The sequence below is a fragment of the Ochotona curzoniae genome, unplaced genomic scaffold, assembly GCF_017591425.1.
Source record: "Ochotona curzoniae isolate NIBS_2020 unplaced genomic scaffold, NIBS_Ocur_1.0 contig_2404, whole genome shotgun sequence".
Classification (NCBI taxonomy): domain Eukaryota; kingdom Metazoa; phylum Chordata; class Mammalia; order Lagomorpha; family Ochotonidae; genus Ochotona; species Ochotona curzoniae.
This window is the reverse complement of record NW_024465451.1, coordinates 8,960,544-8,977,056: the sequence shown is the minus strand read 5'-3', so window position 1 is coordinate 8,977,056 and position 16,513 is coordinate 8,960,544. Positions and strand designations below refer to the sequence as shown.

At 42.6% G+C, this 16,513-nt stretch overlaps 2 protein-coding genes across 8 annotated transcripts in view; both read right to left on the bottom strand.

Annotated features, from left to right (window-relative positions):
- The window catches only part of MACF1 (microtubule actin crosslinking factor 1), a 366,624-nt gene that overhangs the window by 184,295 nt on the left and 165,816 nt on the right, over positions 1 to 16,513 (bottom strand). The gene's annotated exons all lie outside the window — the stretch shown is intronic.
- LOC121152275 lies at positions 10,240 to 14,658 on the bottom strand. The gene has a single exon (XM_040974268.1). It carries the CDS (start codon positions 11,800 to 11,802, stop codon positions 10,753 to 10,755), a length of 1,050 nt encoding a protein of 349 aa, XP_040830202.1. The 5' UTR covers positions 11,803 to 14,658; the 3' UTR covers positions 10,240 to 10,752.

The following is a 16,513-nucleotide window of genomic DNA, read 5'->3' as shown; positions in this document are numbered from 1 at the left end:
ACTCTCAAAATTTTCCATAGAAAGTATATTTATATATAAGAAAAAAAATTCTTTTAAAGAAATTCACAAAACAGCACACAACCTGCTTTAGAAAAGAACCCTGTTAAGAGAGGGAAAAATGTATGTCTTTGAATCCAAACAGACCTGGGTTTGAATCCCAGCATGATCTGCTGGAAGCTCACTTAGCAAATCTGTAAAACGGCAGGAACAACCATCACCTTCTCACGATTGCTGTGCTAATCAACAGAGCAGGCATGAAATGTTACATCTTGCCCAAACTAGAGGTCCTATTTCACAAATAATCCCTTTCCGGGCCCAGCACCATGGCCAGGCGGCTAAAGTCCCTGCTTTGAATGCGCCAGGATCCCATATGGGCGCCGGTTCTAATCCTGGCTGCTCCATTTCCCATCCAGCTCCCTGCTTGTAGCCTGGGAAGGCAGTCAAGGACAGCCCAAAGCTTTGGGACCCTGCACCCACATGGAAGATCTTCAGGAAGTTTCTGGCTCCTGGCTTTGGATCAGCGCAGCACCGGCTGTTGTGGTCACTTGGGGTGTGAATCATCGGACGGAAGATCTTCCTTTCTGTCTCTCCTCCTCTCTGTATATCTGACTTTGTAATAAAGGTAAATAAATCTTAACAAAAAAAAATCCTCTTACTTCTTCCTTACAGGGATGATGATCTGCCTTCAATTCTTCTTGGTCTGAGTGCACAGTATGGAAGGTTGTATTAATTCATCAAATGTTATTTTGCCATACTGTCTATCATTTCATAAATGCAATCATTTCAAGACTACAGGTTCCTTGAGGGGCTAACATACATCTTTTAAGTGGAACTACATTTTTCTTCTTTTCTTAAAAAAAAAAAAAAGGTTTATTTATTTTCATTTGAAAGCAAGATTTACAGAGAGAGATCTCCCATTCACTGGTTCACTCCCCAAATTGTCACAATGGCCAGAGCTGGGTCAGTCCAAAGACAGGATCCTGGAGTTTCTTCCTACACCCACATGGGTGCCATGGCCTAAGGACTCGGCCATCATCTGCTGTTTTCCCGGGTACATGAGCAGGGAGCTTGATCAGAAATAAGTAGCCAGAATTCAAACTGGCATCCATATGTGATGCTGGCCTTGCAGGTAGAGGCTGCATTAATCTACTGAGCCAAAAACGCTAGCCCTGACAAATATTTTTATTTTTTATGCTGCAGTCTTTAAAAAAAAAAAAGATATAAATGGTCAATAGCTATAATGATTCAACTTTATTTTTATTTTTAAATTAAATGCATTTATTTTATTATTTTATGATACAGTCCTAAGGGTCTGGGATTTCCCTTTCACCTTCCCCAAAACTCTCCAACCCATTGATTTCCTCTATACCATTAAATAGTATAGTCCTTCATAAACAGCCTTAAGTCCATCATTTTGATACTTAAGTGTATCGTGACATTGTAGGCAAGGACAATGGCAGAGTCCAGCATCCTATTGTCAAGATATATTTAATAGTTTCATTGAGAGTCCATCTTTGATTGGGAAGTAGAGATGTATACTGCATTGTATCTTTACATCTGAATATGATTTTAAAAGATACATTGATTTTACTTGAAAGGCAGCATTACAGAGGGTGAGACAGAGAAAGAAGAGATTTTCCATCTGCTGATTTACTGCCAAATGGCTTCGTTAGCCAGGACTGGGTCAGATCAAAGCCAGGAGCCAGGATCTTTACTTGTGTCCCCCACATGGGTGTAGGGACCCAAGCACTTGGGCCATCTTCCACTGCTTGCCCAGGCTAGACTATAAGTGGAGCAGCAGGGACTCAAACCAAGGTCCACATACGATGCCTACAGTCCAGGCAGTGGCTTAGTGAGCTGCAGACAGAGACTTAACTTGCCATTGGCCCCATCAACTTTTTCTTTTAAATATTTTACTTATTCGAAAGGCAGAGTTGACACACAGAGAGAAAGATTCTCTTTCCTCTGGATCACTCCCTAGATGGCCATATCGGCTGAGGCTGTGTCAGGCCAAAGTCAGGAGTATGGAACTCCAACCTGGTCTCCCATGTGGGCAGCAGGGGTGCAAGCCCTCAGGCCATCTTCCTCCTGCTTCTTCAGCCACAGTACAAAGAAGCTGGAACTTAAACTGGTACTCAGATATATGAAGCTTGTAACACAGACAGCAGCATAACCTACTGTGGCAACACCAGCCCAATTCAACTGTATCATGGGGCAAGAGCACACCCATACAATCACTATGATACTGGTTTTCAGTACAGTAGCGAATGAAGTGCATGAGATATGCAAAACTTTATTATAATAGGCTTTTTGTTGAACTGGTTTTGCCTAATTAAGTGCTAATGTGTTTTAAACATCAAGGTGGTCCATTCTGTTCAGTAGTTTAAGTGTATAAATGCATTTTTGACTCCACGGACTTCTCTAGCAAAAATTCTATTCCAGTTCCTTTAATGACACTTCTAGCTGCCTAAATGCCAACACTAACATATCACAGTACCTTCAGGACAGCCACTTCACACACACAAGTATTAAAGCAATAGCATTATTGGTAATAAAAGATTTGTTGAGGCCAAAAAGAAAGGGGGGAAGGAATTTAACTAAATAAAATAACATTTCAGTAGCTAGGTTCTTTATCAATAATGAAATTCTAGTAAATTAATATTTTATAGCCAATATAACCAAACCCAACCTCTGATGACATCTTCTATCTGCTAACCATATGATTTCTATAGATTGTACTGAAACTATTTCAGTGACTGGCTTTCCTTCAGAGCTTCAAGACAGCTATAAATGAGACGGGGAAATATTTAAATCCCATAGGAAAAGGAAAAATACCCTATGTGGATTAGAGCTCTCCTAAACTGTAAATAGGATGAGGAAAACTAGATTATCATCACAACCTTCTCAGTAACACGCACACGTGATGCGTGTGCACATTACAGCCCTTTGTGCTATGTAAAAGCTTCTACCTTAATCTCCCAAATGTGGAAATCCAGCTTCAATTTTAGGGAGCTTTCTCCCCCATCTGGGTTTTAAGTAGGAAATCATTTGGGGAAGGAGGACAGCCCTAATATCATGCCAGAAACTGCTACAGATCTACTTCCCAAGTCTTGGTTAATTCCTTTTCTAAAGCATTCCCAGAAATTTTATGCTTCTAAAATTCAGTCAATTTTTACTGACTTTTTTACTCGAGAGACAGAGCACACTCCCACTCACTGGTTCACTCTAAGACAGAGTATACTCCCACCTGCTTGTTCACTCTTCCAGTGCCTACAACAGCCACAGGCAGGCCAGACTGCGGCCAGCGGCCAGGAACTCAACCAGCTGAGCTATTAACTAATGCATCCCAGCACAGGGATCAGGAGCAGAGTCAACACTCTAACCCGGCACTCCAATGCCAGATGCAGGATCCCATGTGGTATCTGGACCACTACAACAAATACACACCTAGGGACACTGTGCCAGGTACCTTTCAGTCTGTTATCTTTTCTCTAGCAACCACTATGCTCTGGGGGATATGCGTACATTCCTAATATCTCAAAATAAAAACACTGGTTCAAGCTTCAAGCAGTCCAGTCAGCTAGACAATGTGCTTACAAATCAGTGTTTTGGCAGATATGCAAAGTAACACACATTATTAATGCCAAGGAGTTTCTCAGAGACAACACCTTCACTGAGTTTTATTAAACAGAAGTTAGCCAGTTACAAAAGAGCTGACACACAAAAGGCATGCTTGCCATGAAGAAGTTAGTTGAAAGGTGCTCTAATTAAAATAAGGCTGTTCCAGATACTCCCCCAAATGACCACAGATGGGTGGGTGTAAGAGTAAAGGAGGAAGGGAAACTTTGAGTCCTGCTGAATATGTAATTTTTAAAATAAAATTTACATGTATATCTATCTTAAAAAATAAGCAATATATTGAATGCATCAATTAATGTTTTTCCTGTCATTATAGTTCAAAAACTCCAATTATTTGAACTTCATGTATACATATATCAACGTTTTTCATCAATAAAACTACATTTTGAGCAAATTTTCTACAAAATATCTACATTTTAAGATTTTGAGATATAATAACACTTTTCTAATTCTGTAAGACTCTGGAAATTTCATTTTGAATAATAAGCATATAGTTGCAAAACAATGAATTAGTTTTTTCTCATTTATTCTATTGCTGTTTGTTCAATATGATCCCCTGTTCTATGCCTGGGTGTCTTATAAGAGATACACATTTAAAAAATTTTTTATTGTTAAGGTTAACAATTATGTCTAATACCTCACATTAAGAGGTCATATTCCGGGCCCGGCGCAGTGGCGCAAGTGGTTAAAGGTCCTCGCCTTGCACGCCCGGGATCCCATATGGGCGCCGGTTCTAATCCCGGCAGCCCTGCTTCCCTTCCAGCTCCCTGCCTGTGGCCTGGGAAAGCAGCAGAGGACGGCCCAAAGCTTTGGGAACCTGCACCGCGTGGGAGACCCAGAAGAGGCTCCTGGCTTCGGATCGGCATAGTATCGGCCGTTGCGCTCACTTGGGGAGTGAATCATCGGACGGAAAATCTTCCTCTCTGTCTCTCCTCTCTGTATATCCGCCTTTCCAATGAAAAAATAATAAAAATAAATCTTTAAAAAAAAAAGAGGTCATATTCCTAAGTATAATAGCTAAACCTTTTTTTTAGATTAGAGGCCTCTGTTTTATTTAGTGAATTATGTTGAATGAACTCTATAGACACTGATCTCAATTGAACTGGCAGAATGCACAGTCATCCACTGTTTCCAAGAACTGACTACAACATCACGTGGAGTCAAATAACCACAAAGACTTTATCAGACAACAAATACCTGGAGAACTCCTCTTTACTTAAAACTAATTTCTGGAGAGGAGAAAAAGCTCATATTTAGTTATAAGTCTAAAGTCACATAAAAGAGCTACACATAATTTAATGCCAAAATGAGCAATAATTACATTAATACACAAAATAGAATCCAATAGAATGAAAGACTAGTGTAGGCTGAAATGATCAAAGCACTTTCTTGAAGAAATATGATTTAAACTCATCCTTTGAGGGTGTTACTGAATAGACAAAGAGAAAAAGAAATATGAATTAAATTCATACCTGAGGGAAAAGAAGAATTCCAGGAAGCAACTAGATGTAACCAAAGATTTCAATCTGAGAGAAGTTTAAATGAAAACAGTAGTAGGAGATGGGTTCAAATTGGGAACTGGTAGAAGACAAGACTGGATGGGCAGATTACTAAGGAGCTAGGATATCAGCTGAGAAGTTTGTATTTTTCAAATCTCTATAAACCTGAGGAAACAAGATAAGATACCTGACTCTTCCAGAAGCTTCTAGCTGACCTCAGCCCACCACAGAGAGGCAGGTAAGAGCACAGTGCAGTGATATTTCATCAATGCCTACCTAAAGGTGTTGAATGACAACTCCATCGGGAATAGAGAAAGGTGTGGAGAATCAATGCCAGAGTCTGGTAACGGTCAATTTTGAAGGATGCAACGGAAAAGCATCTAACTAGAATGGCAGATCTATCTCAGAATATGAGCATTTTTCAATCCTACTAAGTATAGTCAAACTGCTCTCAATTCTTCTTCCACCCTCAGGCAATCAAGAGGTTTCCCTCCACTAGTACCTCACCTACACTGCCTATTACTGCTGTATTGCTATATTACACTTGGTAACTGGTGAGAAAGCCTTTTGTGTACAATGTGCTTGGGTTTTTTTGTTTGTGAATTGCTTATTCCTGGCTCTCCCCTATATTTCTGCAAGGAAATGTGTTTTTTTTCTCCTTGTTTACATGTAGGGATCTTTTTTTATGACTAGCATTCATTATGCTTTAATTGTATTAATTCATATCTCACAATCCTAAAAGTTTATGTTATCTCTATCCTTAATTTACAAATAAGAAAATTTGCGATAGAGAAGTCACGTGCCCTACACTGCCAGTAAGTGACAGATCTGGGGTTTAAAGACAGCCAGTCTGGCTCTCTATTTTTATCCACTTTGCTGATTTGTCATTTCATATATCTTGGATGTTAACCTTTTTTTCCACCAGTATATGTATTATGTAATGATTTTGCCATTTTTATCATGCTTGTTTTATGCATATTTTTATTAACTTTCTATTTTATGTTTGTTTCCATTTCAAATGAAAAAGTATATATATAAAATGAAGACAATATGAATATAATGATCCTCTTTGTACTCATCACCCAGTTTCAAATATTAAAATTCGTAGATATTCTCTACTTGATCCTAAACTTCCCCTGGTACAATGATGTAAAATTCCACCCATATTATTTCCTCTATAAACATTTCAGTAGGTATCCCTAAAATGTAAGACTCTTGGAATTTGGTGCCTTGGTGTACCACACTAACCTCCGCCAGCAGTGTGAGCATCCTGTACAGGTGCCGGTTCTAATCCTGGAACTTCCATTTTTGATCCAGCCTCCTGCTAATGGTCTGGAAAGGCAGTAGAGGTGGGCCCAGATCCTGGGACCCTTGAGTCCACCTGGGAGAGCCAGAAGAAGCTCCTGACTCCCAGCATCAGACAGGCCAAGCTCTAGCTATTATGGACATTTGAGGAATGAACCAGCAGATCAAAGAGCTTTCTCTTTCTCTGTCTCTCCCTCCCTCTAAGTCTTCCTTGTAAATAATAATAATAACAATAACCCTTTAAAAAAAGCTTTTTAGCAAAAAAATTTTAAATAAATATAAGACTCTTAATATACCCACAACACTATTGTTAACACCTATCACATAAGGATTTCTAAGTAACATTTTAATTAAGCAAAAAAATTAAAAGAAATAAAATGCTTTCTTAGACAAAGCTTTTACTGTAGCTTTAACTTATTATCACCTGGCTAATTTTACTTTCTTCTTATAATACAAAGCCAGTACTAGTGAAACAACTTTACTCATAAATAAAAAGAAAAAATTAGAAAAGGATACTTTAAACTCAAAAGGTCAAGCCCAAAGATAATACCCCACCTGATCTCTTTCTCATTGTCCTAGCCGCCAATGTTTCAAATTGTAGGGGCTAGGAAGGTTTTGTGACAAGAGCACTAGTATTGAGTCAATTCGTCAGGATCCATTAACAGTGCAGACTAGCAGTGGAAGTCAAGAGGAAGAAGGGATTTTCAACAATTTTCCTTGTTCAAATAAGCCAGGTATTAGCAATACTGATGGCAGCTGAGCAGAGAGAGTCCTGGGAGAAGGAACAGGCCAGAGCAGGCCTTTGTTTGACATCAAAGAACAATTGCTATCAGTCTGCTCACATCCAGCTCCAAATCCCAGTCTAGTTATCATTCTGAAAACCACTGCTGTCAGCTAGCCCTATCATCCTTCTGCTGTGTTAACTGTTTCCTGACAACCATAGCAGGTGAACAGGAAAACAGACCATTTATCTTCTGTTATCTAAAGCAAATACCCAGCAGGATTAGATCAGCTACATTGTCTCAACATCCTTAAAAGCAGCAAAACCCACGCCGTAGCCCAGCCCTGCTTGCATTAACATGCCCTGAAATAATCAACAGGAGACAGCATGTTGCTTGAATTATCCAAGTCCAGATACCACTCTGGAACTTAAATTACTTTCTGAGAAAGGTTACTACACTGACATTAAAAACAAAACAAGTACCAAAGAAACATGTAAAAAAAAAAAATCAGCTCTACTGACGTGTTAGCTGATTCCTGCTGTGTGACTAGCAGCAGCCACTTGGCAACCCATGTCCCTCTGCTGAGCTCTCCCCCAGCCCCAATCCTCACTCACAGGAGCCTTGAGTTAGGATGTGCTGCTCTCTGTCTCACTGGCTGCTCTGTTCTCGAGACCTGTGGGCAGGAGCCTTGCTAGTGAAGACGGGAGCTTCTTGCAGACAGGCCAGGAGGGCTTCAGCCCCCTTGTCGCTAAGGTCTTTCCTTCTAAAGGGCTTCACGCTGATCTTGAGAACTCATTATCTGCCATATAAGATGGTCAGTCTATGGTTCCGGCATGATGTGACAGCCACACAGCTCCAGAATCACGCTAGGTGTCTAAACTGAGATGCGGCTCCTCAGCTGTTGGGCCTTTACTATCTGAGCAGCGTGGTGGCATCTGCTGCAAAGGTAGAAGGGGTGGATGGCTCCTAGAAAATGTCAACAACTGGACTCAAGGAACAGCAGAAGGACCACACTGCTACTGATGCCCCCAAACCTCAGGTTCTGGTACAAACATTTCCCCCCTGCAGTTTTATTTATTTATTTATTAACTCCTCACAGCAACTTTTGGAACCTTCACTTCCCAGCATGAAGACCCAGCCCATACAACTGTGTTACTGCCATCCAGGAACCACTGTCTACTATATATTTCTATCAAGAGTCCCCAAAATTTTGAGCCAAACTTCCTGAAAATTACTCACATAATGATAAACAAGTATTCTGTAATACTGATTGGCTCCAGAATGTCAATTTTTATGCCAGTGGTATTAAAAGAGTTATCAGTTCAGCAGCTGGTTTTATCCCAACTATTCCATTTCTATTCCATTCAAAAATAAATATTGACTTGTGCATTCCAAATATTCTGATGAACCTCTCCAATACTTGTAGATTCTATCTAGTCTTATTTATTTTTTAATTGGAAAATCAGATCTATAGAGAGGAGGAGAGACGGAGAGGAAGATTTTCTGTCTGTTGATTCACTCCCCAAGAAGCCTCAATGGCCAGAACTGAACCAATCCGAAGCCCGGAGCTTCTTCCAGGTCTCTCACGTGAGTGTAGGTCCCAAGGCTTTGGGCCATCCTCTACTGTTTTTCCAAGCTGCAAGCAGGGAGCTGGATGGGAAGCGGGGCCACTGAGATTCGAACTGACACCCATATGGGACCCCGGTGCAGCAAGTGGAGGACTTTAGCCACTAGACTACCGAGCAGGGCCCTAGTTTGTCTTCTTGCCATAATACATGATTACGTGTGTGTATACTTACATATTCAAACACACATCATTTTCTTTTGGGAGGGGTGTGGTTCCAGGCTTTCTTTTTTTTTTCTTTTTTTTAATTTTTGACAGTCTTTACATGGTTAATTAGGGCACAAAGGTTCAAGGGCTACAGGAAAGTAGGTAAGACTATTATTTCCACATTCTCTTCTTTTTCTGTATCTGGAGTAAATGGGGATATAAAGGGAGACACATCCATTTTCACATGAGACTCAAAGAACCTCCTGTACATTCACACAAAAGGAATTTTTCAGTGGTTCCTTTTTCTCCAAACTGTGGAGAATCTCCAAATACTAATGACAGAGGGCCCTTAGATGGGCCCAGCCAAGCAGGAAACTCATTCCCAGGGGAGAGGTCAAGCACAGACCAGCCTAAAATATGTGTCCATCTTCAGGCTCGTACTACTGGGGATAAGCAGGGCACCCACATCTCGGCTCTGCAAGCATCAGGGCAGCTGTTTACCGTCCCTGCCCATTGTGCAGCCAAGAAAGGTGCCCTATTTCATCTTTCATCTATTGCTGCTTTGAGATCCTAAGTTTTAAGTTCTTTTCCCACGGAGGTCAACATGTCTGAAAACCTTCAGCCACCAGTGAATTACAGCTTCAGTTACTATACTTGATGTTAGCTAAAAGGCCGAGAAGCGATACAGCTTCAGTTACCTACATGTCAGAGTCTTGCTGGATTGTTAACTGGGTGGTTACATCTCTGAATTCTTGCTGGTCCCAAGCTCTTTATTCACAGAAGGTGGGTTTTTGACACAGCAGTAGAGTCTCTGTCCCAGACTATATCCCCTGTTAGAGTACCTGGCTTAAGTCTTGGCTACACCGCTTCCATTCCAGCTTCCTGCTAATGTGCATGCTGAGAAACACTAGGTGACAGCTTGAGTACTTGGGTCCTTGCTACTCATGTGGAGACCCCGACGGAGCCGTGGAGTCCTGGCTTCAGCGTGGCTTAGCCTTGGCTATTCTGAGAGTGAACCACTAGATAGGCGCTCTCCCTCTCTGTGTCTGTTTCTCTACCTTTCAAATAAAACAAAGTAATTAAAAAAAAAAAAACTAACGGCAACCACCACACACCTCAATGCATACCTCACAAATAAAAACATGTTAAAGCTCTAAATAACTTCCATCACAAAACAAACTTTTAGCGCTGAACCTTTAAATTGCTGTACGAATCTCCCTCCTCATGTCTCTCCCTCTCCCTTCCCATTCCCTGATAACTCTATACCCCTCTCCTCTAATCCATGAACCTGGCACCAAAGCAGGATGAGTCCTCCCCATCGATACAAACATGGAATGAGTGCTGTCCTCACATGTCTCCCCGCAGGAGAGGGATTGCATCAGCTCTAATAAGAGCACCTTTCTCCAGCGGAGAAGAGCAAGTGCGCTCAAGATAGCTGCCTCACCTGCAGCTCCTTACCAATCCATCACCTTTTCCACACTCTTTTCAGACTCAGCTGGGCCTCCCCATATGCTCGCGTGCAACACTACAACTTCCTACAGCAGGAAAGCTGGAAAGCAGATCTGCCTGGGAGTAAGCACATCTAGCCCTGCACATGGACAGACAGGCCCACCAGGTATCAAAGGCAATTATGCCGTGTTGTTACCTGGAATCAGAATTCCCCAGAGAAAACAAGTCTTGGTTTCAAGCATCAAGGGGCAGATCTGAAATAGACTCTGCTTGCTAAACTCCAGCACGGACCCACAGTGAGCATTAAGTTTGAGAAGTACTCACTGCTTACCACACTGGTGGATCAGGAATTCAAACCATGGTTTAACTATCCTTTGACACGCCCACCTACCTCCTCCAGACCCCAGGATGGGGTGTGGCTTGCCTCCAAAGAAAGGGTGCCATCCTCTTCCGAGAAGGATATGGAGCTCTTTTCTGGCTCTGTATCTTTAGGCTGGGTTCCACGAATGTGTGGCCCATCACTGCCATAGCCAGAGGAGCAGGGCAAAATGCTCACAGTCATGACACTGACAGAAAAATCACTCTGAGAGGTGGGCAATCTGGGACCCTGGTTGGCCACTTGGTCCACGTGAATGGGTTCTGCTTGCCTGTGGCCTCCTGGCTGGTCTGGTAGTGAGGAGAGAACAGAACATCCTGCAGCCCGAGAGGTCGTGTGAGGAGCATCCGAATTACTGCTGGTTCCTCCCCCAACACTCCGGCCCTGTGGAAGTTGGTCTCGATTTCCTGGGTTCCTGTGGCAGTTTGTCCTAGGCACAGCAGTGTTCTGAAATGTGAGCTGGGGATTTCCTCTCTCCACTGCAGCCTCTCCTTGCAAAGGCAGCAGCAGAGCCCTGCTGCTGCAGGATGCTGTCCTGGGAAATTCCACCAGTTGGCTCACTGACTTCTCACAGTTCTTTTCTGCTGGGTTATCGAGCAGGTGAGCAATGACAGTCATTCCCTCTTCCAGGGAACCCCAGACCCCTCCAGCAAGCGATGACTCATTCTCTAACAGAAGGTGAGCAGTCTGGACCTCCCCTTGGAAGCTCTCCTTCACCTGCACAATCATGCCGGCACCGCCGTTCACCTGCGAGTGAGGGGCTGAGTCTCCAGGCAGCAAAACGTCTGCGGGGGGGAGCTCTCCTCCTCCCACTCTGTTCTCCTTTTGGAGACTCACTGTGAACTTCCTCAGGGTTTCAGTCTCTTCAATGACTCCAGTTCCTTCCAAGGGTTCTTCCTGGTGAGGTGCCTCTGGAGTAGGGCTTTTCTTCCCCCTCCACTTCCTTTTGAAGCGAACCCTTTTCTTTGGAGATACAGGAGCCTTCGTAGGAACAGCTATTGACTCTTTCGGTTCCTTAACACAGCCCAATGAATTTCCCATTTCTTTACCCTCCTAATTCCAGCAAAAATGTAGCTAAGGCAGTCCTGGAATCCCAGAGAAATCCCAACCTTGGCTTCATCGGATTCGATGCACATTTAAAAACACGCACTATGCCGTTAATCCCTCCAATTCTTCCTCCCTCCCTCCCCGCCTCTGTCTCTTCCAGCCGCTGCCGTTCAGACAGCCATCTTACAGGCTCAGAGCTGCAATAAGACAAATTCAAAGCATCTCACTGCAGTTCAGAAATCACTTGACCTAAAAGCAGACAGAAACCGGATTGGCTGCAGCTTCCTGTCTCCAAATATGAGGTAATTGGAGCACTGCCCTCAGTAACACAAACAGAAAGCAAAAGAGAGCCAGAAACCAGGGGAGGGGAGAAGCTGAGGGGGTGGGTGGAACCCAGAGTAAATGGAAAAGGGAGGAGAAAAGGAGAGGCCAAGGGAGAGGGTAATGTGGAGGAAGGAGGAGGGAAACGCAAGCAGCTGGGCTGGTACCAACCAGCAGGGGAAGGGAAGGGCCAAGCAGAGCCAGGGCTAGGAAACTGCAATTACAGCTCCCAATTCACAAAATTAAATAGGTTTTTAATTGCTGCATCAAGATGTCCAAAAGAAAATATCAAACAGGATACACAGCCTTAAAGTTGGAATACAATACATTTATTTAAATCAAATAGTAACCTGAAAAGAGACTGGAGCCTACTCCTGGTGCTTAGGGAAAAGAACACAGCCTTTGCTAGTCTCCGGAATGATTCATCCCCTCCCCCTCTAAATAAACAAATATATATACATACATGTATCTATTGTGCTGGCCAATAACGCATAGGAAAAACCTAGCAATCAGTTTTGATGTGACATATGGGAACTCAATATGAAGGATGGTACTTCAAAACACAACGGAAAAGCAGGGTCTGCAATGAACGATATCGCAGAGCACCTGGCATCAGTGATTCCTGCAGCTGCTATGGATAGCTAACATATTCCCCACATACATGTGCCAATTCTATGTGGTGCTATGTGGATTATCTTATTTAATACAGTAACCGCATGAGGTCAAAACTATTTTACATAAAAAAAAACAGAAGTTGGGGCACACATGTGGCCTGTAAGTCAGGAGACCAACATAGATGTCCACATCCCACACTGGAGTGCTTAGGTTTGGTCAGATGCTCTGGTTCTAGCTTCTTACTGACGCACACCCTGGGGAGGACGATCAGGGGTTCACTAAGATAGACGCCCAACCGTCCACTGGATTTCTGGTTCTTAGCTCCAGGCCACTCGTGGTGTGGCAGTCATTTGAACAGTGCGCCAGCAGGTAGGGGAAAATACTGTATGTTCTCTCTCCCCTTCTCATAAAAATATGTAACAAACTGAGATGTAAGAAAGATGACTGATTTGCCCAAGGTTATACAATCAGTAATAGCAATGTGAGATGATCTTCTACTATTAAAATTTCATTTGAATCCCACATTATACTACTTTCTAAATACTGCAGGGATGAGAACTGTACCCAGTCACATAAGACAGAAAGGCACTATCCCTCCCTACCCTCCCCCCACACACACACACCTGTTCTAAAGTAGCTTCCAGACTGCAGGGACCAAGAGATCAAACAAAAAGGCAAAATGTAGGACATTTGGTGGTAGGAGAACAACTGCTAAAATGAAGTCTAGGTGATTTGTATTCAAACTGAACTAGGTCAGACATTCTGAATCACAGATTTTAAGTTAAACTAGAAAGAAAAAACCACCTGTGATGTCACTGGGATTCTCCCCTAACACACACACACACACCCCATATATTCTTAGCAGAGTCTGACAGATGAGCAAACACCCTGATCCAAAGGGCTCTGAAGGGAATGAAGCAAGAACAGCTGTATGTTTCTTTCCTGATGTAGATGTTGCTATCACAGAGACCCAGAATAGAGAGAACCAAGTGGCTCATCAGGCTCTGTACTGGTCCTTCTTACCCAGCACAGCACTCGCCACCTTTCCTGGACACTTTCCTGGAAGTTCTAACACAACGGCTTCCGTACAACCCATTCTGAGCCTTTACTAACGCTCCACCAGCCACACAACCACAGCAGGTGTGCTATTTATGACAATTCCTTAAGGTTGTCTGCAAAGCAGCCGCACCATTTTAAGGCCATCATAAAACACAAAAAGAAACAAGAGGAGGTTGTATGGGAGAGAATCATCGACTATGGCAAATCATCTAATCAGCAAAATATCTGACATTATACTACAGTTCTCTAGGTAAGCATCAGGCTCTACTCCCTCAGTGAAGAAAACTGTAATCAAAGAGTACACAAAACACAAGCAAACCAAACTCCTCACACCGACTAAGGAGGAGACAAGACACAGCTGACCCAGGTAGAATTTAGCAGGCTGACGTCCGTGAGCCCAGGAGCTTTTAAGATTCTGCATGTGCAAAACAAATGAGGCTTTCACTTTCTTCTGCTCCAGAGAAAAGGTTTCAGTAAAGTACACAGAGATCCAGATTCCCAGCTAAGTAACTTATCTAACTTAACAGGCAATTCCATTTCTTTACCTGTAAAATATAGATACCATCAAATACTTAATGCGATTATGGACAGGGTTAATGAGATGATTCCGATAAAGTATTTGGCTTAGTGCCTGATTTGCATTAAGTTTATTTTCTTGACATTTGCTATCAGATGGCTTCCAGGGGAGGGAGTGGTGTAGTGCGTAAAGCCTCTCACTGCTTGTGGTACCAGCATCCCATGGACACCGGTTCAAGTCCTGGCTGGTCCATATTCAATGCAGTTCTCTGCTGATATGACTGGTAAGGCAGTGGAAGACAGCCCAAAGTGCTTGGGACCCAGCACCCACATGGGAGACACAGAAGAAGCTTCTGGCTCCTGGCTTCAGACCAGCCCAGCTTCAGCCATTTTGGCCATTTGGGTAGTGAACCAGCATATGGAAAACTTCTTTCCTTATCTCTCCCTCTCTAGCTACCTTTCAAGGAAAACATAAATCCAAAAAAGAAAAAAAAAAAGGCAAAACATGTAAACTATATACTTCTTTGCCCTTTTTGAAATCCATGCATATTTTTTCATATACCCATTTTCCATGAACTTTTGAAGACCCCACATATGCACGGATTTAAGATTTCTTCTAACCAAAATAAACTTGCAATTACATTTTTCAAGAACATTGTTGAAGTGTCTGCCTATATTCCTTTTGTTGACTAGAAATTAAGCAAAATAGACATAACAGATCTATCCCAAAGGCCAGAGGCTGTCTCGGAGACTTCTCCTGCTACTGAAGAGCTCACAGGGCGGGGCGCTAATCACGTGGCCTACTGCCTTTTAGGAAGGCAGGGTTTTAGAGTTCACCTATTCTTCCTACCACACTTCACCATAGAGACAACCAGACTAAAAGACTGGGACGGGAGGAGTTCGTTCATTCATTCCACATACATGAAATGGCATCTCTTCGATACGCCAGGCACTAAGTGCCACCAAATGCACAACACGGAGAACCTCAGCAGAGCCAGCTTTTGTCTAGCCACTCTGTAGCTGAATTTCAGAATGCTGGGCATACACTAGCAGTTCACAAACACAAGAGACTTGAAAATGTAATTTTGTTAAATTTTCACTACCAAGAACTTACCTTTTTAGAGAATTATAGATCTTAGATTACACCTTGAAATGGGCTTCCACAAAGCCAAGAAACAAGAAATTTTATTATTTAACTTCAGGCTGTGTGACCTAAAAGAGTCAGTTGATCTTTGTTTCCTTATGTGCCCAACAGACACACACAAAATAGACAGCACACTATTTATCTGGTCCATCCGACTCACAGCTTTAAGAAGATCTAATTCATGAAACAACAATTCACTTAACATCGAATGAATGTCTATTCTATGTCAGTTTTAAAAAAAAAAATCAAGAAAGACAGTATCCCTCAATGTGACACTTGCATCTTAGTATAACAATCCAGACGGTCCAGACAGCAAGGCCGGTGCAATAGCCTAGTGGTTAAAATCCTCACCTTGCACATACCAGGATCCCATATGGGCACCGGTTCATGTCCCAGCTGCTCTACCTCCCATCCAGCTCCCTGCTCGTGGCCTGGGAAAGCAGTAGAGGACGGGGACCCTGTACCCGCGTGAGAGACCAGGAAGAAGCTGCTGCCTTTGGATTGGCTCAGCTCTGGCTGTTGCAGCCACTTGGGGAGTGAACCAGCAGACAGCAGATCTTTTTCTCTGTATCTCCTTTCCTCTATAAATCTGACTTTCCAATAAAAAAAATTATAAAATAAATCTTAAAAAGAAAAAGAATCCAGACAGCAACCAGATGTATAAACATGCAATCTATCAAACAGTACTGACAGTAATGTACAGCACTATTGAGAGCAACCTGGCAAAACCCAGGCAGGCTGAAGCAAAGCACACAACACAGCAACTCCAAGTGCGGGTATCTACCGCCCGCCCCCCAAAAACAAAACAAAAATAAAAACCTATTCTCTAAATCAACAAAACCACTTGCACACAGATGTTCAGCATAGCAATGATCACCTGGCTCACATAATTACATAATATTCTAGAAATAACAGCCGTGTTGTAGCACTGCAGGGGGCAGCACTCATACTACACTCTACTTAAATCAGTAAATGAATGGCGCCTGCCTCCCTTTACATGGACAAATCTCCAAAAATACAATTTAGTTTTAAAAACAAACAGGGGCCAGC

Bases quoted from the DNA above. Each gene is read 5' to 3' on its own strand.
- LOC121152275 (XM_040974268.1), bottom strand. From the start codon at position 11,802: ATGGGAAATTCATTGGGCTGTGTTAAGGAACCGAAAGAGTCAATAGCT.